Source organism: Pyrus communis, chromosome 1 (genome assembly GCF_963583255.1).
Source record: "Pyrus communis chromosome 1, drPyrComm1.1, whole genome shotgun sequence".
NCBI classification, from domain to species: Eukaryota; Viridiplantae; Streptophyta; class Magnoliopsida; order Rosales; family Rosaceae; genus Pyrus; species Pyrus communis.
The window spans coordinates 11,313,940-11,338,871 of NC_084803.1; the positions used below are offsets into that span (position 1 = coordinate 11,313,940).

The 24,932-nt window shown below is 35.7% G+C and overlaps 3 protein-coding genes and 1 long non-coding RNA gene across 4 annotated transcripts; 1 reads left to right on the forward strand and 3 right to left on the reverse strand.

Annotated features, from left to right (window-relative positions):
• Positions 1-1,928: 1,928 nt before the first annotated feature.
• Positions 1,929-4,370, reverse strand: LOC137741820 (GTP-binding nuclear protein Ran-3-like). Its single transcript, XM_068481539.1, has 8 exons — positions 4,241-4,370; positions 4,036-4,105; positions 3,465-3,521; positions 3,230-3,347; positions 2,797-2,886; positions 2,507-2,686; positions 2,345-2,422; positions 1,929-2,203 (listed from the first exon to the last, which is right to left on the reverse strand). Exons 1-8 carry the CDS (start codon positions 4,241-4,243, stop codon positions 2,134-2,136), a joined length of 666 nt encoding a protein of 221 aa, XP_068337640.1. The 5' UTR covers positions 4,244-4,370; the 3' UTR covers positions 1,929-2,133.
• Positions 4,371-8,454: 4,084 nt separating this feature from the next.
• LOC137743571 (uncharacterized) lies at positions 8,455-8,820 on the reverse strand. Its single transcript, XM_068483528.1, has one exon. It carries the CDS (start codon positions 8,818-8,820, stop codon positions 8,455-8,457), a length of 366 nt encoding a protein of 121 aa, XP_068339629.1.
• Positions 8,821-11,756: 2,936 nt separating this feature from the next.
• LOC137726382 (uncharacterized) lies at positions 11,757-13,481 on the forward strand. The gene is made up of 2 exons (XR_011067628.1): positions 11,757-11,988; positions 12,972-13,481. It is a non-coding gene; the product is annotated as an uncharacterized lncRNA (long non-coding RNA).
• A 3,121-nt stretch (positions 13,482-16,602) lies between these two features.
• Positions 16,603-18,450, reverse strand: LOC137730802 (ubiquitin carboxyl-terminal hydrolase 14-like). Its single transcript, XM_068469778.1, has 5 exons — positions 18,111-18,450; positions 17,654-17,955; positions 17,372-17,457; positions 17,217-17,288; positions 16,603-16,866 (listed from the first exon to the last, which is right to left on the reverse strand). Exons 1-5 carry the CDS (start codon positions 18,264-18,266, stop codon positions 16,670-16,672), a joined length of 813 nt encoding a protein of 270 aa, XP_068325879.1. The 5' UTR covers positions 18,267-18,450; the 3' UTR covers positions 16,603-16,669.
• Positions 18,451-24,932: the final 6,482 nt, after the last annotated feature.

The following is a 24,932-nucleotide window of genomic DNA, read 5'->3' on the forward strand; positions in this document are numbered from 1 at the left end:
ATGCTGGCAAGAGCTAAGACCAGCTTTCACATGCCCCCATGCCCCTGGTTGGAATGATGCAGGTGCCCTAGTTCTAGTTGTATGTACCCACATTGAACGCAATTGGGGTCTCTATGAGTGTCCTTCGAACCGACACCGATAAGGATGAGTCCTTGGGATCTTTGGTAAATTGGGGCTGAAATTAAGTGACCGGGGAGCCATATTATTAACTTTCTTGTTTTCTGAAATGAACAATGATCCTACTAGCGAAACATTCTCCGTGTAGCGTCTTGTTTTTGTTAAAGATTGGACGCATCAAGAAAACCTTGCTTCTACTAGTCTGTCTTTAGTTTTGATTTCATTTATTGATAGGGTTGATTATTCAAGGTAAATAATAATTCGTTAGGGCAGCTTTTATGTTAGATTTAAAGTATCAAAGCTACCACTTAGTACTATAGTTTAATGATATTTTTCTCAATCTGTAGGTGTTGGATTTTAGATTATGCTCTAGTGAATGGCGAATTTGATTCTGTACACTAAAGCAATCAACTATATATATCATTGTATTCAAAAGAAAATATCAAAACTTAGGTTCTAAATAATGATTTTTGCACACTACAACAATCAATCATATCAATAAATGAAATCGAAGTTTAGAAAAGACAGGAAGTCGTGCATAGAGCGGGACGGTGGAGCTAACAGAGGAAACCACGCCACGAGTACTATGTACTGGTAGGCGTATAGCTTTCGCTATATTGAGTTCCTGAGACACAGCAAGTGGGGGTTTGGGACCTATGTTTTGTGTGTGTGTGTACGGCCCAGAAGCAATTTGCCAGAGCCAGCAGAAGGGCATTTATCTGTGCCATGTGGACTTCACATGTTGTGATGAGGCAAACTTATGGTGTTGAAAGGTTTGTACTACTTTGTAATGCATTTAATTGCTGCTTTCCCTTATGTTCTTAAGACACAAACACATGATTGGAGATTTGGAACAAACACATGACACAAACATGATAAAACTGCTTGACCTCCCCTCCTTACTCTCGCAGACAGACCATAATGGTACGTCCATATGCACTTGCTGCTGCAACAAAGGCAATGTTTGTAATATAAAAAGAACGTCAATATCGTTGAAAAACATTAACATTTGGGCAATTGAAGTTGTAGCCTTGTGCGAGATTGTAGTTGAAGCGGTAAGAGTGTTTACGCATGCACTTGTGGTTCTCTGTTTGAATTTATTTGGTTCGAAAGTGTTTACGCCTACACCAACGGTATTGTGTTTGAGTTCCTCTAGTTCAAAGTGTTTACGCCTGCACCCAAGTTCGTGGTTTAAATTTCTCTCCTCGATTATCTTTCGTACCAAAAAGATTGTAGCCTTTTTTACCCTCAAGAGAAAGTTTCAGTTCCAACTATTGTCTCTACATTCTATGTACAGTTCAGATTTGTGGTACCTTATCACAAATTCACAACGGACGGAGTTAGGACCAGCCCTTTTTTTGGGGCCCAAATTGGCTACAAGATATTGCTTTGCTCCCAAGCGAGAAGCCCATCAGAATTATGATCTAAAATGGTTTTGTGCAAACCCAGGTATTTCATAAGGCCGATTAGTGCTCAATCCAAATTGCTCCAATAAAGCCTTCCTCCTAATCACATTCCGACCGGCGTACCAAAAACAACGGAGGGCTACACACAACCGGATCCAATGGTTTGTTCAAGAAATGCCTTCATCGTAATCAGTTCACACGAGAAAAATCTCAGCGTCGGTCTGATACAGTCCTGACCTATTGCGAACATCTGCGATGGAATCCAAATTCTGACTCCTCCAATTTCGATTTTGGATTAATAAAGCGGCAATTCATCTTAGGGCCAAGAGCCAAGAACAGGGAAATATTCGATCCAACAAACTTGTTTCGGAAACATTATAGAAAGGAAAATAAAGAGAAATTGACTGCAGAGCAAAACATTCATACGATTAACTACCGGCACAACCAATGAGAAACAATTGCTAATAATAGCTATAGTTGAAACTGACTAAAACCGAGTCATTGTGTTGTAAACATGACATTTTGAAAATCAAATCCCCGATTCCCAGCAGAATGAAGGCCATGTCCTAGCAGAAATAAGCCACTTTCTATTGAAATGTCATCTCCCAGTCTATTCAAATGCCTCATCATCATCATCAGGAAGAGGCTGGGCAGCCGCTGATGCAAGCTCGGCTTCATGCCTGCAAGAAGCAAAACCGAGATGAGACCAATTTTTACTCTTTAGAAGATACTGAATCCACGTTGTTTGAATTGAAAAGTTACTAATTTCATTGTTAACATCAAACAAGATTTAGGTTCATCAACGTAGAGAAAATTCTTACTGTTGTTGGGCAGCCATGTCAAAGTGCACTTCTGGAGGAGCAAGGGCCGGAGACTCGACAAAATGAAGATTTGCATCACTGAAGTAACAACAGTATTAATCTCACGTATTACTATCGACAACTCTATAGTAACCATATCAAAATGAGAATGCTTGTAATTACCCTGCAAGCTTCCTCGCCAAGTAGAGGAAGGGTTTCTCAAAGTTGTAGTTGCTCTTTGCTGATATCTCATAGTACTGCAGATTCTTCTTTCTGTGGAAGGTGACCTGCTTGGCTTTGACCTGCCTGTTCTTCACATCAACCTTGTTGCCACAGAGAACAATAGGGATGTTCTCACAAACACTGAAATTACATTTAGAGTCACGTATACCAAACCATCATCAACAAACATAAAAATAAAACAATCAAAGAAACAATAGAGCTAACACAAATCAAATTTAGTTTAAACTCACCGGCATAGATCACGGTGCCATGTAGGAACATTCTTGTATGTCAACCTAGCGGTAACATCAAACATGATGATTGCACATTGCCCATGAATGCTGAATATTTCAACACAGAATTTTAGGCGAGACCTTCAACATAGGAGAAAAATGAAAGGGCAAAAAAATTTCCAACCATCCCCATAAACAGTTGGAGAAACAATTCAGAGACAATCAGATAATCATAAAAGACTTCCCCCAAAGCCTTTACATATTGTTCTTCCTACTAATAAATCAGTGTCTATCACATAATTCACTTATACCATTTATTATCCTAAACTAAGGAAACAAAATGATGGTTAATCCCATATACAAGAAGTTATATAAGATACAGTCAAATGCATTTTTATGCGGATTTGAAATACCAAAATTAAAAGCAGAGGCAACATGTATTTTCACTTACTAGTAACCATCACGAAGACCACCAAATTTCTCTTGCCCAGCAGTGTCCCAGCAGTAAAAGCGGATCTTTCCACAATTTGTGAAGAAGTCCAGTGGATGAACCTCCACACCAATGGTTGCTGTTTGCAAGGAAAAGTAAAGCAAAATGTATAAGCAAACATGTCACGATCAAACTCATTACAACAATCACCCAATACAAAGTCACAATGTAGTAAAGTGTCGAGGACGTCTCTTACGTTCGTATTTCTTCTCGAATTCACCAGTGAGATGCCTCTTCACGAAAGTGGTTTTTCCTGCATAAATCATCACCATTCAGCCCCAATCCAAATCATCACACAACAAGCTACAACATCAAGAATAGTTAACATTGTTTCTTATTTCCCAGACTATGTAGCTCCAAATTTGTTTTAACAAAATTAATATTTTGCAAAACACATTATTAATCCCTAATTAGCTCGACATTTCTCTGCTCTTATCCCTAATTTTTCAAAAAGACATAAATCAAATTTACAGACAAATAAACCTCATACAGGAATGAAATAATTTCACTAAAAAAAGATTGTTTATTTCAATCAAGATCAATTTAATTAGATAGTATCACAAAACAAACCAAATATGGTGCCTTTTTCAATTTAATTAATATTTTTAGTCAAATATGTAAAAATCCAGACAACATATTCGATTGAATCAAATTCTTCTCGAAACCCTAATTTTAAAAATGGCAATAATTGTTTAAATACAGTCGATGAAAACATCAATTAAAAAAAAAAGAAAAAAAAGAAACAGAACATGGAAACGGAAGATTACCAGTGCCTCCATCGCCAACGATGACGAGCTTAAAGCTCGGATAATCAACAGTCTGTTGGTTCGGCAAAGCCTACAGGAACAAATTCAAAACAAGGAAAAATTCAAACACGAACCAAATCGAAACAAAATTGATCGACCAGCAACTAAAAACCTAAGCCCTAACGAAAGCAGGACAAGGATTAGAGAGAGAGCGAGCGTGAGATACCATTGTTGTTCGAGGCGGCGAGTGGAGAGAGAGAGAGAGAGAGAGAGAGAATCTAAGAGCAGCGAGGAGTGAGAGAGACAGACGGAGCCGAAGGCGGCATTTGAGTATGAAGGTGGGGGAGGGACGCTAATTAAATGGCTTGGATGATTCCGCGCGTGGCTTTAGATTGACGCTATCATCTCCGCCTTTGGATCTTATTACTTTTGTTCTCTCACAATATGTTCTAGAACAAACCATTTTTGAATTGAAAGCTCCTAGACCACATTTATTATCTTATTTTCTCACTTACGTTATAATCTCACCCATCTTAAAAAGTTAAAAAATTAAAATGTTATTTTCACACCTACAATTATTTCCAAAATAACCCTTAATATACATACATATGAAATTATAAAATTATCTCTTAAAAAATATAACAAATAATATGTAAATGAAGTCCAATAAGGTCTGCAAATTCAAATGAAAACGACACAGGTATCCAAATTCAAAAGAATTTGACAACGACAAATTTAAAAATACGATGGACAAATTCAAATGACCTACACACAAATTATTCTTCTACCTTTTCAATGGAAACATAATCTTCTACCTCTTTCGTAAAAGCGTTATCTTCCACCTCTTCAATGAAAAAGTCATCTTCTAAGTCCATTGCTATTTTTTCTTTTTTTTTTTACTTTCTCCGAATGAAATGAGATGAAAATATGAGTTAGGGTTTAAGGTAGATAAATCATCTCTCATGCCAACCTTTTTTTTTTAAATTAAGCAAAACAAAATAATTAATATCCTTATCAATCTTTTTGTAAACGGACAAATTTGTAATTAAAAAATTCATTAAAAGATGAGTGAGAAGATAAAACATTGAAATGAGAATAACATCACTCTTTAAATTTTTCGGGACCCATGGTGGGTCCAGACACCAGGCCCAACCACTCATTTTCTATTTGAAAATCTGGATGCATGGTGCAGAATTGGGCCCAATTATAAATACTTCTTTTAAAACAAATGTCAAAAATGCAGAAATACTGTTAAATCGTAGGATGGTAGTTCATGGAGATTGAAATGCTTTTGTAAATTTTTTTGGTATTAAAAAAATAAATTATTGTAACGAAATCATCAGTCGATTTTTATTTTAAGTTTTTTTTACAGAAATAACAAATTTCTAAAAAAATTGGCAAAAATACTAATTTTGTACTTGCCCTTGCAATTTATTGGAATTTTTATTTTTTATTTTATTTTAAAGGAGCAGATTTCTACATTTTTGGAAATTAAAAGAAAGGTACAGAAAAAGATTAAAAATAAAACGTTTGGCGCAGTAACACATCGCACCGTTTTGATTTCGCACACAGAAGTAATCGGACAGTGCATCTCCAGATCTCAAATCCCTTAATCGACCCACCGGCCATGGCCTCCTGGCCCGCCTCGTCCGACTCCTCTAATCAGTAAGTCCCGCCAAACGCATGGAAATTTAGTTCATTTATTATTTATATTCGTTTTTTTTTTTTCTTATAATTCATGGAAATTTTAGGTGCCTTATTAATATAGAATTGAAAATATTGATAGGGAGGCCGCTGCTGCAATCAGAAAGAGAAAACCGGGGCATCAAATCAAGTTCTTGATTCCTCTTATATACGCCCCTGTTCTTCCCCTCAGTAAGTTTTTCCAATTTTCTCAACTTTTTTTTTTTAATTTGGCTTTAATTTTGCTATTTATTGATTTTAATCGATATTTCCCATCTGGGTTTTTTACCAACAAAATTATATTTTTGTTCTGTGGATGTTTGATTTTCTCAGTTCGACTGTCGTTGCGGAGGAACCCGGTTGTGCGGGACCGTTTGTTTACTGCCGTGCTGGTTGGAGCATTTGCTCATGGCTTTTATTTGGTGTATCCTTTTGTGTACTTAGTTTTTTTGGGGATTGATAGATTATATATTGAACGGATAGGTTGGTGCTATAAGAAATGATATGTTTCGTTTGCTATAAGTTGCAGAATTGATGCGAATGGGTGGAAGAATTAGTAACCTGAAGTTAATAAATTTTCGCATTTGCTACACATTTTCGGACTTTTAGGGATATGCTTTTGCAATAAGTGGCTGTAGGAATGTGATGTGTTGTTAGAGATGTGTGTTTGAATAAGACAGGGGTACATGCGTTAGATATTTTCGTGGCCGATTATTTGAGATGTGTTTGAACTTGTTTCCATGAGAGTGATCGTTTATTTTCATGGTTGCATGTTCTGGTGGTGGACCGTGGGTGAAGGGAGCAGGGTAGGATTGGTTTTAGAGAATTGTTTGAATTGCAAGCTAGAATTTGTATTAACAATGCGGTGATGGTTTGGAGATATCAACTGTGAAAATAGATTACCTTCGAGCTCGGTTGATACATAACAGACTGACTCGTTTGTTCTGATGTGGTTCCTTTTGAAATTTGAAATTCTGTCTTTGAGAAGAAGTCCTTATGTTTGACTTATGTAAAGAGAAACACATAAGCGTAGCGTTGTCGCATAAGATACTAATTCTCACCCAAAGTGGTACGGAATCACGAATTTACTCTTGTAACTTGCTACTTGTGAATGTTTCATTTATTTGATTCTTCAAACTCTTTTTATTTCACTTTCTTCCTGTCTTTATTGTCTTCTCGACATTCTGTTGTGTTTTATCCTTAACAGATGTATTCAGAACTGATCTGTATGATGTTGAGAGCAAGTGAATGTCAAAAGTATGGTTTGAGTTGTGCAGTAGCTTACACCTCTTCAACAACATGAATCGTTTTGCGGGTTCTTTCAGGTCAATGTTCCAGTGGCACCAACATTAGCTTAAGGCCATTTTGATACATTGTCGTAGGATAATTCAGATTATCTCCATCTATTATGGAGTTATACTGATGCTACATTTTGTCTTCTTTTCATTGGCCGCACTGCAATCTGTTTCCGGCTTATAATTGCAAGTGAATAAATACAATTGAGTAAACTGGTTTTGTCAATTACTAGGTTTGTTGTGGTTGCAGTTGTACATGCTTTGTTATGCTGAGAGGTCGAGTGGGGGCTTGGTTTTGCTAACATTGCGCGCCGGAGTCTTTTATTTTGTCTGTCTTCTGCAGGGTAGGAGACTAACTCACCTATGCCTAGGATGCCACGCAGGCAATATCCTAAGCCAATCGGGCAATGTCGTGAATGAGGATCCTCTCCGGATCCTCTTTGTGAGGATCACGGGGATCCTCAAATCGTGTCCGTTTATCGGACATCGTGTGGTCAGTTTTCTTCAGATACAGTTCATAATTAATTTTAAATAAAACTATTTAAAATAATTTATGATCGCACAATGTACAATGAACGGGTACGATTTAAGGATCCCCAAATCCTCATAAAGAGGATTTGGAGAGGATCCTCATTCCATGTCGTGTATCACGTTTTTAGTACTTGAAATATTTTCGGACTTTCTCACGCAGCAGTGTGCCTGTGAGCAATTTGCTTGGGCTACCACCAACATGACATCTCTGGTGCATAGAAGTTTCTCTTGCGGAGTTGGCCTCCGATATGGTACATCAATACTTTTTTGGTGAAAATATCTGGCCAAGCCTCCCAAGTACGGTGTCCCTGTCATGAATAACGAGTTTCATGATCTATGGATTCTGTGCGATACCTCACGGGCATATTCGCAGTTTGGATACTTTTCCTAGTTGTAGGATCCTACAAAAGATCCAAATATGCCACAACCAACTTGACCTAGACCTTGCAAGGCGATTGTGCCACGCCTATTTGCACCCGAGGGCATGTGTTCTCGGCTTCTCGTCACCTCCTACCCCAATATCACTAGGATTTATTATTCATCTTGAATGGTTCAACCGATGTAAGCAAACCTAGTTTATCTTAATCATCGTCACCTAACCATCATTATCTCAATTAAATTTAAACATCTTGATCATCGAAATTACAAGAAAAGTTGAAATCTCAATTTTTTTAGGTATGTCATTTAATATCTCTTGAGAAACCAATTTAAAAAAAAAAAAAATATATATATATATATATATAATATACACAACATCAATAATTACATGCTTAATCTTCTAAATCACGCAATTAGCTAAAAACAAGCGTTAATTACATCATGGATGTCACCATCTTTCACATTTTCCATCACCCCTAATCCTACTTTATGAAAAAACAAAAATAGATGATTTGGGGCTAACCATTATTGTCATCATCCCTCAATCGCCGGCTCAAAGATCGGACCGGGTCTTAAAATCGGAGGCGAGTCTGGTGGCGATCGAAGAGTGGTACATGGCGTCATGAAACGTCTTCATTTCGATCGTCTTCATCCGGAGCTGCCGCGCCTTCTCCTCCGTAAAGCAGCCAGGCGAGAACCGCGATCGCCGTGGTTTCGAGTCGGCTGCTCCGCCCTGGGCCTTGTCGTCTGACTCTGTCTTTGCCTCCGGGTCAATGTAGTCGGGTTCGGATGACCACCCGAAGAGCGGGGCCCACCACTTGAACGGCAAGCCTTTCCCGCCAACTGAGCTGGACTTTCGATTTCCGGCGGCGCATGGCGCGGCTAGGTTTGGCCGGAAGTGGATGAGACTGGTGGACATTTTTAGAGAGAGACGATGGTTTTGGGAGTTTGGAATAGCAAAATGAACAGTAGACAGTTTTGGGGAGCTTGCATTCCGAGTTTAAAGGGGAAAATTGAGAATTGGATAACGCAGGACGCGTGTCTGTTACAATGTTACTAGTCTAAGCACTGTGTGGGGTCCATTGTTCGCTTTTGAAGAATATTTTTACCGGCTATTCCGGTCTCTTTAGTGGCGATCATTGCGATGACTAACGTGATTAGACTAAAATAACCTCGACTTCTCGCAACGTAACTATTAGGTCCTAAATTAGCTCTTGGGATTTCGCCTAATTATTTATTAAATTAAACAGATCCGTTTATTCTTGATTTCATCTTCTTAATTCATAGGGAAGTGTTATTGGCACTCCAAAAATCTCATTGTACACTCCTCACAAGTGTATTTTTCTTTTCAGATATAGAAAGTTTGAAGTATATAATGAGATTTTAATTCATATTGTAGCAATTCCTTTCAATTATATCTTGTTAAACAAGTTTAGAAAATTCATTTTATTTCGAGATTGTTTAGTCATTCAGATGAATCAAGAAATAAAAATTCACCACGAGAATGCTACTTGTACTATAACTACCGATTAATTTGACATGTCATCGTGTACACATTTATCATTTCTTTATAATAGTGAGATTATACTTTAAACTAATATAAATTTGTGAAGAAAGAGTTTAGAAATTAATACATATAGAGAAACACATTCACTTTAACAATGTAATTGCGTTCACATCTGCTACATTCATTCATTGTGGATCGTGTATTTTTGTGCTAATATTGGTCAATCAATGCATTTTTGCAGTATTGGAATACCACACTGAAGACCAAATCAACTCCACTTGATCAAATTATACACACCACGTGAGCTAGAAAAAGAATATTTCTCTTGCTCCGTTGCTTGAACAACAATCTGGATCACACAAATAACAGTTTAACTTGTTGTCCAAATTGTCCAAATCATGTATACAAACATCAAAAACGAGTTTTTTCGTCTTTAAATTTGGTATTGACTAGTTATTTGTGACATTTCCACAATAGAAAGAGGCCAAACTTTCAAAGTGTCATTCAAATTTGGTTTCGACATGCAACGTGTTGAGGAAGAATCCAAATATATGATGTCCGTCGATGAGCTTATTCGCTTTCTTGTCGTTAATTTGCCGACGGCCGAAAAGTTACGTCGAAGTCAGCATGGAATTTTGGATCGATGCTCCTGCATGATTTGCATGCTGATGTTGAAATTTCAAAGATGCATGCTTGGTTCATATTCTGGCATCTCAAATACTTTTCGTGCAATAAAATTTGACAACGCCTAACGCACTTGACTTTGAGTAACAATGGCGTTTACGTACTAAACTTAATAATTGGCTACGTACGATTGAATAAGCAGATCTAGACAACATACATCGGCAAGTGTACCAGTTAGCACCACAAGCTGAAAGCTTCAATAACTTGATTGACCACAACCCATAGAAAATGCATTCTTAACTAGGGTTTATTATATGAAGAAAAAAACTGAAAATTAACCTAGCTAGCCTGCTTGTATAATTCAGTTGGTAAAGGGAAAGAAGGAAAAGAACAAAAGACATAGAGACTTGGCATCTTCCATTAACTCAGCAGCTCCTGCAATTGTATGTGCTTTTTGTGTTTATATGGAGGCTCCGATCGACTTCAATGACATTCTTTTTTTCTCATCTGCCTTTTCCCATGGCAAACAGACAGTCAATAGAAAGAGCAAACATTCATGTTTGCCTATGACAACAGAAACCAACCTAATTCAAACATCAATACTAGTATAGCGACTGGCATGTATTCCTCTTCGTTAGGAAGTTGTCAATTCGTCCAGGACTAAGGCCATCCCCAACCAAAGGATTCAGAGGGTCGAAAATAGCCTAAAAATCGTCTCCAACCGAGGAACAGACCAAAGGGCTCTTGGGCTCCACTGGACAAAAAAGAACCAAAGGGCCAACCGGTTGGCCCAAACCAACCAGCCAGCCAGCCCCGGGCTGGGCCACATGCTGACGTCATATTTATTTATTTATTTTTACAGTTTTTTTTTTTTTTGGGCCAAAATTTTCTAAAAAAATATTTAATTATGGGTTTAGATTTTTGGGGCTGAGAAAGGTGATTTGGTCAAAGTTTGGGGTGTTCATTTTATAAGCATGTTTCCTTGCTCATTCATCTGCCATGGTCGATGTGGGACAATTATAATGGGTGTAGTTGTAGTTGTATTTCCTTTCATAAGCATGTTCCTTTCACAATTTATTTTAAATATTTAGTTATATTACATTTAATTTGTTGTAGTTGTAGTTTTTAAATTTAAGTTGTAGTTTCTAAATTTAAATAATAAATTATGTTTGGCCCTTCGGCCCTCGGTTGGAGACGGTTTTTTGTGACAAGGCTAAAACGAGCCCTATGACCCTTTGGCCTCGGTTGGAGATGATAAGAAATATGGTCCTGCACTGTTCATTAAAATATTAATTTCTTGGTGATCACAAGAAGATAAAGGTATGTTTGTTTGCCTTCACTAGTATTCCTTGGATTGGACTAGACTAAATGGTAGTCCAGTCTGGTGTTTGTTATTTAAATGAACAAGAGTTAATGAGACTAAAGGGGACTCGCCCAAACTGAACGCTTCACTAGTCGTTCTTAGTAAGAGCCCTCGGTTTCGAGCGGACTCCTAGTCTCATCCTCTCTCGTAGCTAATCCATCCGTCTTCTTCTCCTTCACACTTTCGCCATCTCCCATCTCCTTCACGACTTCATCGTCTCGTCCGAGTTCGAGTAGGACGAGGAGGTTCTCAGCGACGACGGAGAGACCTCATCTGACCTCAAACTCTTCGTGGGTAACTTTCCCTTCAGCATCGATAGCACTCAGCTCGCTGATATCTTCGAGAGCGCTGAAAATGTCCAGATGGTCAAGGTAATTCCTTGTTTTCACTCGAAATTTTGTAAATTTTACTTGAAATTTGGGTGAAAAGTGAAATCAGTTGTTGCTGGTTTAGTGTTTTGTGGGTTAAATTTGGAGGGTTTTTAGCATTTGATATATGATGATAAGACGACCGGAAGAAGCAGAGGATTTGGGTTTGTGACTATGTCAAGTGTTCAACAAGCTGAATATGCTGCTCGCCAGCTAAACGGCTATGTAAGTCTTCATATTTAAGTCTGACCATTTGCTAATATTTTCTTATATATGCGAAAGTTTGTGATTTGCGAATTGGTACTTTATTTGTAATCGTATTTGTTAACATTCATTGTTGAAACTTGCTTGAGATTTGTCTTACTGAAGAAATGTTTGATGGAGCTTAGTCTCTGGCCTTTGAGAACCCTGTTTGTTGTATATAACTATTTTAGCAAGAGTTTCATGGCATTATCGTGAAAACAATTTTACTGATTGACGTTTGAAACTTGGTCGATGTTTATTTCATTCTGAAAAGGTTGCTTTGTTTTGTAGCTTTGTGTTGCATTTCTTGATGTTGGTTTTTTAGTGTAGTGATTGGTTGAGTTCCGTATTTATTTTGCTGAGTCTTGCCGTCATTTGGTTGTATTGCATTCACGAGAACCCTGTATATCGTATCTAATAAAGGCTTATATCGTATATAAGAAAGACTTCATTGCATTTGGCAGGAACTTGATGGCAAGGCATTAAGGGAAAAACTATGGACCTCCTCCTCCTCGGACTGAGGATTCCTCTTTCTCTGGCTTTTCATATTTGGTTGTGTTCATGCATTGCTTGATTCCATTTATTTGAATGTGCTGAGTTTTCAAGTTTTCGCATATAATCATGTTCTATATCCTATGGTATAGAAACATTGTTGAGATTTCTAAAATAAACAAATGTGCATCTGTATCAATTTGTTATGGATATAAAAGTTTCACTTGATTTCTAAGAGCATCGTATTTGAGATGTTGCCAAATTTGTTCTCTGATTAATATACTTAGCTATGGTGTGTGAAACATATCCACCAACTACAGTTTGCAGCAATGTTGAGACTTTAAGGTTGAGGTAGCTGCGGATTATCTGCATTTTATCCATTTTTAACCAATTTCTGTTCTGTTTACTATACGATGCTTACAACATGCAGTCTTTTGATCTGAGTATCTGACATCATGATTAATCTTTCTCAGTCTAAGCTTCCACCTGGGGTGGAGTCTGCTCTACTACAACAAGTTTTGAGCCTAGCACCAGAAAAATTGAGTTCATTGTCTTCGGAACAACAACAAGAAGTAATAAAGCTCCAACAGATGCTTCGATGAGATCAGATTTAGCCATCATAGCTGAGTCATAAATGGTAGTTTTGATGCAGCAAGTTGTTACATGTGCAGGCACCAACTTGCTTGCTAAAGCAACAAAAGGCGTGGTATTGATTCAATCGATTTTGATTGTTTATAATAGTATGTTCATGTAAGAAGTCGATTCAGAGGATCTGTAGTGCAGGAGTACTATCGTATTCGTGTAGCCTACACAAGCTTATGTTTTAGTCTAGTTAGTAAATTAGTTAGGATTGCAAAATTTTGTCTGTATCACAACATTTAAATTTACATTCCCTCAGCTAAAACTTGTTGCTTCACTTTTGACAATCCTTTGCTCCAAACATTGTGTACTTTGCTCGAGGTATATTCATGATCTCTTCCTTTTGCATATTGTTATTGGTTTTCTTCAAACTAGTTGAAGCAAGCAATTTACGTGCTCGAATTCAAATGTAGCAATGATCAAGGCTCGGCTATCCATTTGCCATTGCGCCTCACGCATCATTGTGGTCTTGCGATTGAAGGCAATCAAACCAAAGGTGAATAATTAAGAAAACCATTCTAAACCCCGTCAATTGTTAGGAAAACACCTTTGTTATATTAATGTTTGGAGCAAAACTACTATTGAATCATGTATGTTTCTTTCGTTGGCAAGAAATTTGGTTTTTGTATTTTTTATTGAGTCATACTCTCATATAATATTATTAATTTTGATAATATCTTTAAATAAAAAGAAATTAAATTAGAATAATAATTTAGTCTTAGTCCAAGCAAACATCAAACTGGTGACAGTACTATTTCCATTATCCTGCTTCTTAGTCCGACACTGCACCAAACTCTTCATTAAGTTAGTCCAGCTTAGCCTAATCTAAGCCAGTCTAGCTTAGTCCTTGAACCTAGTCTAGTCCGAGATAATCTGGTGCAACAAATGCACCCTAAAAGTTCATAAATAAATCACTACGTTTCTAACCAATGAATCCACATTCTGTTCAGTACCTTGATCTTGTTTGATGCCTCAAGTCCATCAAGCTGGTTTAAAAGCTCCAGTATCGTCTGCTACACCTCATAGTTGTCACCATTGCCACTATCAGATTCCATACAAGCAGATCCAATACACACGATTTCATCAATAAAAATGATACATGGAGCATGTTCACTGAAATAATTAAAAACCGATTTGAAATAAAGTTAGCAAACGAATAACATCAACTCACATTAAGGAATGTGATGTAGAACAAGATATGGGTCAATTTTTACTAAGAAATAAAGAAAATAAAATGTTTCAAATTCTGGTAAAGAAGAATTAAAGTTGGAAAATATCAGATTCAATCAATATGGTGATGGGAAACATAGCAAGAAATATTATAGTGTCAAAAGTGGGCATTTTTTTTTTCCAAAAAAAAAGGGCATATAATATGTCGTGTTTGAAATAAATTTCAGACATTTCAATTGTCGTCCGACTAATGTCATTGTTATTTACTTTCGTTTTAATTCCTTAAGCCTTTTGAGTTGGAAAATATCAGATTCAATCAATATGGTGATGGGAAACATAGCAAGAAATATTATAGTGTCAAAAGTGGGCATTTTTTTTTTCCAAAAAAAAAGGGCATATAATATGTCGTGTTTGAAATAAATTTCAGACATTTCAATTGTCGTCCGACTAATGTCATTGTTATTTACTTTCGTTTTAATTCCCTAAGCCTTTTGAGTTGTCCAAATGTGTTGTAAATGACTTATTTAAGTCGTGACTGTTTCCCATTGTAATGATCAACTTATCAATTAATCAAATTATCCTTTAGGATTCATCAAACTAGTGGATTCTAGAAACTTTGTTCTTCAAGGATTTACGCTTGTATCCTTGTTAACTTGTGTTGCATCAATTGGTATCAGAGCAGGGAGTTGCCATGTTCTAATGACAATTGATTGTGGGAGATGCAAATCTCTTTCCAACGTTGATTGTGGGATGAAGGCTATGTGTGGCACACCAAAGATCATCTATGGTGTGGTTGTAAACAATCTTTTGTTGATGGGGAATGCACTAGAGGATTTGCCTCAAGCCAAACTCATTCCCTTGATGTTAGAAAAATTTATTGTTTTGAGAGTGATGAATGCATAGAAGATTTTCTTGATTGGGTTTCTGTTGTGGAGCAATTCTTCGAAAAAATAATTATTCCAGAGGAGAAGATGGTCAAGACAGCTACTTTTCGTCTACGGAAAAATATTGCTTTTTGGTGGGATAGTTTTGCAAAAGGCATGAAAGAAAGAAGGAAAAAAATTTATATTCGATCTTGACGTAGGATGAAGAAAGTTATTGTAAATGTATGGTTTCCGTTTGAATATGATTTGTTTCTTTTAAGAACGGAAAATGTTATTTTCAAATAAAAGAAAACGTAGTGGAGGAAAAACTATTTGATGATTTCATATGCCAAGAAAGGATAGAGGAAGAAAATAAAGTTGAATCGCCAATTCGAGTGATGTCATGATTGAAGAGAAAGCCATAACAGAAGAAGACAATCAAGTCAGCATCCATGATGAACAAGGTATTGATAAAACTTATATTGTGGTCGATATGGTTGTATATACACGACCATGAATTACATATTTCATATATATAATTATTATATTTTTTTTAGGTTAAACAATAACAATTTTATTAGAACGTCCATAAAAAGCACAAACTTCAAAAAGGGACTCCATTGAACCACAGGGGTTCTCAAACCAAACAGACTCAAAAGCATAAAATATAGCCAACTAATCTTTAAGGGCTATTATCAACTATGATAAGTTATAGCCGCCTTAACTCTACTATAAATATCCTCATTTAGTATGTCACTAAAGCTTAAGAAATTTTTTTTATAGAACGACAATAAACTATCAATGTTTTATGGCACATAATGTTAGACGGTCAAACATTAACATGTGCAAAAAATAATGTAGCGGAGATGAAAATGTTTCGTTAAATGTGTGAGGGACACGAGAAAAGACATAATCAAGAATGAGAATATCTAAGGTAAAGTAGGAGTGGCCGCAATTGAACATAAGATGAAAGAAAATCTGTTAAGTTGATTTGGACATGTGAACCGAAGATCTATAGATGTTTCTATTAGAAGATGCGACTATGAGACAGAAGTTCGGATAAAAAGAGGTAGAGAAACTTAGTAAGACTTGGAAAGAGAATCTAAGAAAAGACAAGGAGTACTTGAAGCTAACGGAAGACTTAACGCAAAACCGAGCACATTGACGTTTTAAGATTCATACAACAGATCCCACTTGGTGGCCACTTAATGAGATGAGGCTTTGTTGTTGTTCTTGTGGTTGGTTACGTAAACAAATTGGCAAAGTCAAGCAGTTCATAGTTTCAAGGGATGTTATCTTTAATTTCAACTCAAAATTTCAAACATTAGCATGCACAAAACTCCAGTATAAATAGCATCTCGCAAACAATGGTATTTTTCTCTTTAAAAAATGGTATTTAACTATTTACATTTAGTATACTATTGCATTTATAAAAAATAATAATAATAATAACAATAATTTTGTTGCAGGGTTCCACACTATCGTCTACAAAAATTGTCTTACAAAGTACGTTTTTCCATTCTCTCGAAGAAATAAAGATAGCCATTACCTTTGTCAGGGATGCCTCCCTCACAATACTCTCCAACCTTGTCATCATCAAAAACGACCCAGCTCCCACGTTTCAAGATGTGTGCAATATACCGACCATGATCAATAGAGGTTCCAAGGTGACTTATGAATCCAATAAGCTCATACCCTGCACGTAGCCATCTAGCAGTGAAAAACATACAAAACAAACCCATAACATATAAAGAATACTTTGATAGCTTATACCCTGCACGTAGCCTAACATGTGTATATTATCTTGTTTTACAGGTGAGAATACTTTGATTGATTAATGGAATAGATCATATAAACACGCACCATGACTTTACATCTCGCGTCAATGTACGTACCATCTACATAGTTTTAGGTCAACAATTCAGTTAATACTTCTCAGCACATGCAGCCTTAATTTTGACGTCCATGTAGTTTGTGTGGTGTTTGTGCAAATTTCTCATATATATGTGCAGAAGAAAAAAGAAAGATTAGGTACGAAAAACTAACTTCCTCCATTTTGACCTCTCTCCCTGTGTAAATGGCCAATGTTTATGATATCATCAACATCTATTCTGACATCTGCATAAAGAGAGACAAGAAAATGAGAATCCTTCAAAACTCAACATAAATAGAAACAAACTGGGAAGCTAAAAGAAAATTACCAAGCTTGTTCTCCACCCCCGGCTCCTTTACGAACCTTTGCATGTGCATCACCAAGTACTTAGGGAACGAATTTAGACGTGCTTCCCTGCAGTTAATAAAAAAACAGGATGGTAAGAGACAGAGAGACAACATTTATTTTTGGTTTTTGTCGATATGGTTACTAAGAGACATCATCGTGTACTGACAATAATTTATCTTCATCGTAGAATGTTGACAAATTTTAGCAGACACAACATCATCAAGAGAATACATTGACACCAGAAAATAATCAGAAAGCTTACATAATTGTTTTCTTCTCTTTAGTGTACCAGTCACTCTGTTCATGCATTCTCTTTTCTGAAAGGTTGAAGTTCGAGGACGAAAGACAATTTCTTAGAGAAATGCTTGTTGAAGGACCGTCAGTTGGAATTATTAGGGAAAGAGAAAAACAGCGACGGAAAAAAGGAACTCCAGAAATGGGACGAAGATCAATATCAAACGTGAAACCGCTCGAAGGATCAAACATAGGTCTCCCGCGCCTCCCACCGTCAGTATGAAGATTGTTAATTTGAATAAGAAAATGTAGAAAGAACTCATAAGCATCCTAAACGATAAAAAGGTTTCAGGTATTAGTAATATTAAAATTGAAGCAGTCAGAGCAAGAATGATAATAATTTTGAGTTTACAATATTGTCAAGTTGTACAAAAGTGTCTCATATAATAAAAATAGTGGAGAGCAAGAAGAATTAGGCAATTCACCTGTTCTTTCATGGAAGAAAATTTTGAATAGCTGGCTGCCATCGTCGTCTTAAACATTTGAGGCGGTATCCCTTCTTGTTTCTCTGATTGCTTCATGAAAGAACAGGAAATGATTAGTAAACACCAATGAGGACATCCTAACTCAATGATGATCATTGCAACTAGTATTATGATTTAGTAGTATTCTTCTCTTGGGAGGTGTTAGGCTCAACTCCCGTAAATGGTACACGATGATCTAAGTTCTAACTGTAATAATTGGTATAAAATTCGTCATTCATGGAAGAACCTAACATCTCTCCCTGTGTACAAGAGCCACTCACACCTTCTCGTTCCTCCCCCCCGCCGGGGGATTATACCCTCTTGTTTTTAATCTTATTTCTAATCTCAAAATGTATTTATAATCTTTTTGAATAACTATATATGTCCTTTTTACTAATTTTAAAATAGTTGATAAATATTTTAAAGCAGAAAACTGATGGCATTGTCTAAAGTTGCAAACGTAGATGAAACCAATAAAAAAATAAATTAAATCGAAAACACAATGATTAAAATAGATTTGAGGTATAAACAAAGTTATCGAAAAATGTTTTTACAAGCATACACAAATAAGTGGGTGTCACAATCAAGTCCAAACTAATTGCGCTAGCAATACAAAAATTATATAGAGGATAAACAAGCCAGTAGTGGAAATGAGTAGAAATATATGGGCAGAACAAATAAGAAAGCGTTCCGGACATACCTTTTTTACAGGAGCTAATGAGTATTCACCAGATAGCAAACCATGCGCCAACTTAACTCTGTCATGCAAAACAAAAGATAAGTCTTTCCAAAAATGTGGATGAAGCAATCTACAGTATCTCATGATTAAGAAGAAAAGCCAGAAAAATAGAAACAAATTCAATAACCGAAATACACACCCATGTTTGCATTTGGAGTAGTGAGTATAAACCAGAAACTCTTATTCATAAACAACAATCGAAATTGGTGACAATTAACACTAATAACTAGTAACACATCTTAGCGACAGAAATGCATTTAAAAAATCAATCCTTAGAATTCCCTACGTACTTACGTTTGCATGTTCAAGTCTACAGAGGGGTCAGCTGTAGCCTTCTCAAATGCCTCTTTTAAACTTTGCACGTCGTAGAATCTGATGCATTGTGAAAATAAAAATAATAAATAATATAGCTCATTCCCCTTTTTACACCGATTAGAAGAGGGAGGGAGGGAGGGAGAGGGGGGGGGGGGTGCGGGGTGGGGGTGGGGTGGGCGGTGTGGCGGAGGGATACTAACCCTACAGAGAACAAGGATGTTGATAACACAACTTGCATTGTCGCTGCCATATAGCTACTGCAAAACAAATCTCAAATCAGTGTAAACCCATTTAAGAGAAAGGACGCTTAAAAAAAAGAAGAAGCGTTTTCAGCAACATTACACGTACGAAAGCTACCTATTTCCCAAATTAGTAAGTCCAGTGTAACCTCCTCCAAAGGCCTTTTTTATTTGGCTCCCGTCAAAATTGGTATTCTGGTTAAGCTTTCTTTCAGCCTAATAACAAGAACGAAATTAGAATGCCCTGTATCTTTTTTATAGTTATTAGATTAAACATTCATCCCTTATAAAGATTTGATTAAGGTGCTTTGATCAATTGCCACCTCAATAATTTTCTATTTATTTAATTTCCATATCATTAATTTAAATGCATTTATATAGAGGCATAAGGTAACTTAGCAACTAATTGCCTACAATATAGGAATTTAATTTCATGAACCCCCTTCTACACATTAAATGACATTTTTTTTAATAAAATAAAATAAAAAATTAATTAACTAATTCCTCATTACCTTATTATCATTATTTAAAAAAAATATATCTTTCTATTAAAAATGTCTCAATAAAAAGTCTTCAATATATATTTTTTCACGTATAGATATATAAAAAATATACTTAAAACTTATGGTACATTTGAGAACAAAAGTATCAACTTTTGGTATGTTTAGATTTCAAATGTACCGAGAAACCAAATTTACCAAAAATTCAAATGTACCATAAAACCAAATGCACCCATTGTTATGTAATCCTTTTGATACATTTAGATTTCAAAGGTACAGATAAACCAAATGTATCCATTGTTAGGTAACTCTTTTGGTACGTTTAGATTCCAAATATACCAAAAGACCAAATGAACAAAAAATCACAAATGTACCACAAAACCAAATGTCTCTATTTGATAATCCTTTTGGTACATTTACATTCCAAATGTACCGAGAAATACAAAAAATCAAATCCACTATAAAACTAAATGTGTCCATATTATAGGTAACTAGATGTAGCTATATAATCAAACAAATCTTTATTATGTGTTGGGTTTTCTAAATAATAAAATCTGACAATTTTTTTTGTATAAGTATTCTACTATATTCACACAAAAAAAAAAAAGTAAAATTATAACAAACAATAAAAAAATGCATAGAGATGGATAATAAATGCATAAATATAGGGATAAGAGGGGGAAAAAAATGAAATGTTTAGGAAAAGTCGTGAAAAACTAAAATTCTAAACAAAATAAACTTATGTGAAACACTGAAATTAATAACCAAAATTTTAGGAAAATGCTTGATCAAATTTTCAAAAGGAGTGTATGTTTAGTTTAAAAAATTAAAAAACGAAGCACCTATATCAAAACGCCTCTATTAATTATTATTATCCAAAAAATAAATAAAATAATAAGTAAATTGCATTATTTGCTTCGCTTTCACTTACGATAACGTTGCTTTTTTTATTTTATTTTTTTTATTTTTTTTTATGATTGATTTGGAATTGTGGTGTTTTTGAAGAAAAAAAATTATTAAAAAATATAGAACATTAAATATGTTTGATAGAAAAAAAGTGATTTTTTTTTAATGGTTGTCAATGACGGTAAAAAAACATAAAAAAGCAGAAGCAAGTTATACTTCTAAGTATTTTACAAAATTACAATCATTGCTCATACATTATTCTCTTTAACAATTATTATATCACATTAAGTACCATATCATTTTTAGTCATTTAATATATTCACAACAATTTATATAAAAGTTTACCAAACACTCGGGACACTTTTTTTTTTTTTTTTTTTTTTGTTAAAAGCATTAATAAAAAAAAGTTTACTAAAACTCAATAATTTTATTTTATAACTGTTTATTCTCACAACATAACATAAACAGTTTTCTTAAAAAAACACAATAATACCAAACTGACTCTCAGTCAGTTTGGCCAATGATTGGGTTTTGTTAGCAGCGTAGAAAACCAAAACAAAATTACCAAATTAAGAGAAGTAAGTCGCTTCAGTTACCAAATTGACATAAAAACCAATACCGTATGTTCAGTTTGAAGCTGAAGCATCTCACTCCTCCTCCAACAGTAGAAATCAACCGCTTCCTTGAACTGCAATCATGAAATCTCATTAATTTTTTTTATTTTTAATTTTTCACATAAAACAATTGTCTACGGAAAAAGGAAGAGGCACCTCATCTCGTAGGCTTCCATAAGGAATTTTTTGCACTTGTCCATCATCAGCGAATATGACCATCTCTTTAGTTATTTCATACACAGGTTCATCGCGGACAGATCCGACATTGTCTGTCATATCATATAAACAAATATGAGAAGAAAAGAGTAATATAAACAACTTTGCCATTTATTTATTTTTTCAATCTCAAAATTTTCAAGCACCCAGTGGTGGATGTACTTGGAAGCAAGGTCCCAGGACTACTCGGAAAGGGGGGGGGGGGGGGGGATGCACGTTGTAATCAAAGTAATTTCAGGTTTACTCGAAATCTAGAAAATATACATATGAAAACTAATCACACAAATCATTAATATCAAAGGAAAACTAATGAAAATAACTTGAAAACTTTGAGTTTTAACGAAAATGACCAAAAAATGTCGTAAGTGAATAGTACCAGATTGACTTTTTAGAGTAAAAATGTGATTTTTCGTTAAAGTGAACAGTACAGGAAGCTTTTCGTTAAAACTCCCCAATATCAAGGATATAATATAGCGTAGAAAAAGACTAAAAAAACCTCAATCATAACACAATCTTGACTAAAATTACCTGGCACAGAGCGCTTTCGAATTTTCTGGTTATTATCCTCAGAAGCAGACATATCTTTTTTCATTATATGCAAATAAACTGGATTTCCAGTCTTCTCGTGGTTCCAACGCACATAATTTTTTCCAAATGCAAGATATGTGGTTAAGTCGATAAACAACTCACCATCAGATTTCTGAAACTCATCAAAGAGACACCATATGTCAGAGAAATTGAAACCCTATATGGAAAGAAATTAAAAAAAAAGAAGAAGAAGAACGTACAAGACTACGGAAAGACAGGCAACATTCATTGTAGACGCATGCGTTATGCTTGACGACATGGCGATCAACCCAAGTTTCATAGGATGGGGATCTTTCCTTGTATATGACTGGGTAAGAGGCACTGTGGACAAAATATTTCGAGCCCTTGAGTATCTTAGCAAAGCCCTTGTCTCCCCACTTATTCCCCCACGAATTCTTTATGATCCAATACTCCTTGCCAGTTATGTTGCATCTACCATAACCCACCACCGTAACAGTATGAAGATCATAATTATTATCATAAGTTTGAGGCTTGGGCTCATAAATTTCGAATACATCTTTCCATTCAAAAAAGAAGTAGTCAATCGATATGACCATAGCAAGTGCTGGAATCGTCTTTAGGGCTTCCACTATCAATTTCTCATCGTATAAAATTTCAAAGTCATCTATATGGAATCTAGGAACTTTTCTTGGACCAGGTCTCCTGTTGTTGTAGGCTAGCTCTTTATATTTTTCACTTTCATAAGAGCATTGCTCTTCAGTAAGCATGCCTTCTTTTATAATGAAGTTATATGCCAATTCGGGCCAACATTGACCCCCAGAAATTACATCATCTGTCATTATGTAGGGAGAACCAACGTATATAGCCAAATCTCGGGCGGAAAGAGTTTCTGCTTTCACATCCCCCCGGATGTGCCTATACGCTGCTTCCACGGTTTCAGCTACAGAAAAGCAAGTGCATGTGTCTTCAAGGAATTGCTCTCTAGCTACTAAGCTTACAGTGCCCCTGGTGGCCCAATTAATTATGTCGTCTTCACTGCCATAAGAAGAATATTGTATAAGTTATGACATTCATCAGGCAAGTTCTCTAGAACTACTCTTACACAACAAATTCATATTAATTAATTAAAGGAAAGTAATGGACCTGAAACGTGGACGATCTTCCTCTTTCATGTTTAAGCAAGAGTTGTGGAGAGCTCAATATAATGTCTGACTGCGGTCGGAGTCTCTCAACTACTAGGTTTGGCCAAGTATAGAACTTCAAGGTTTCAAATTAATCAACATATGGCTCTGCAATGGTTAGAATAGTATGAGAATGGGTATTTGGTAAAGCACAACAAGAAGACAGTAATATCACAACTAAGTTAAAACAGCAGCAGAGAGAGAGAGAGAGAGAGAGAGAGAGAGAGAGAGAGAGAGTTAGGTTTTAGGAGGAAGAATAAGACGATGACGGACTACTTGAGTTTTAGAGGAAGGGAGGGAGGTACTCGCACTTTTATGCGGGGAAAACCTCCAATAGGAAACAGGAACTTCCTTTGGCGCGAAGAAAATATTCGAAAATAAGTAAGTATTCGTAAGGGTATCAAGAAAGCAAATACTTACCCGGTTGAGGCAATATTTTGGTGAGCTGAGAAAAGGGTAACCTGACTTAAGGTTTGCTTGTGAACCAAGTCAGAGATCTATAACAGTATTGGAAAGAGAAGGGAACCAGCACCAACAGCATATCCAACTTAAGGATATCATCAAAAAGGTGATAGTTACTCGATTGAGACAACATTGAGTCGAGAGATAGTATAATTATCTGAATACAGATACTCCTAAGGTCCCAGCGTGTTGAAGGTCAACGGGAGAAGCATAACACATCCAACTTAGTATTGTTTGAGCAGCATATCCAACTTTAGGATATCATATCTTAGTTCATAGCTTTGGATAATTAATTAACTAAAGCGAGAATTTGGTTGCAATCATTAGCTACCAAATGTTCTTGACTAAAACTTCATTGATTTTCAATTTTTTTTTTATCATAGTATCTGATATTAATTTATTTCCATGTTGGTTATTATATTTTTTAACTTAAAAATTAAAATTTTTCTTGCTTATGTTAATGAGATTTTAAATAAACTCATAATTTGTGGGCCGTATTGAAAATATGAAAAATAGATTATACCCCATGAGTGGGCACAGGCCAGCCGAACCCACAATTGGAGGGATCGGACTAGACATATTTGTGGTTTGTAAATAAAACAGGCCGATTCCTAAGGATTCACGAATTTTTTATTTTAGTAAAAATTTTGTTAATAAGCCTTTGCCTTTCTTTGGTCCATGGGTCCAAAGTTATATATTATTACTCAAAGCATGTAGTAGCAATAACAAGTTACAAAGATAAAAGAGTAATACTAGGGAGATTAAATTTATTGATAAAATTTTATAAACTAGATGACATGGAAATTGATGATTGAATTATTACTTAAGCGTTAATAAACATGCTCATTCTTATTTGTGACACATAATTTAGTTTACAAATTTTGTCTCCCTAGCATAGCGGCATCATTCCTCACTGAATCTGAAAGAAAATAAAAATATCATTTTATTTACACCTGGCAATTTCTTACACGACCCGTTAACATGACACATAAACAACACGAAAATAACAGGTTTCAGGTCAACACGATAACTAATCGGGTTGTTATTAGGTCACACGATAAG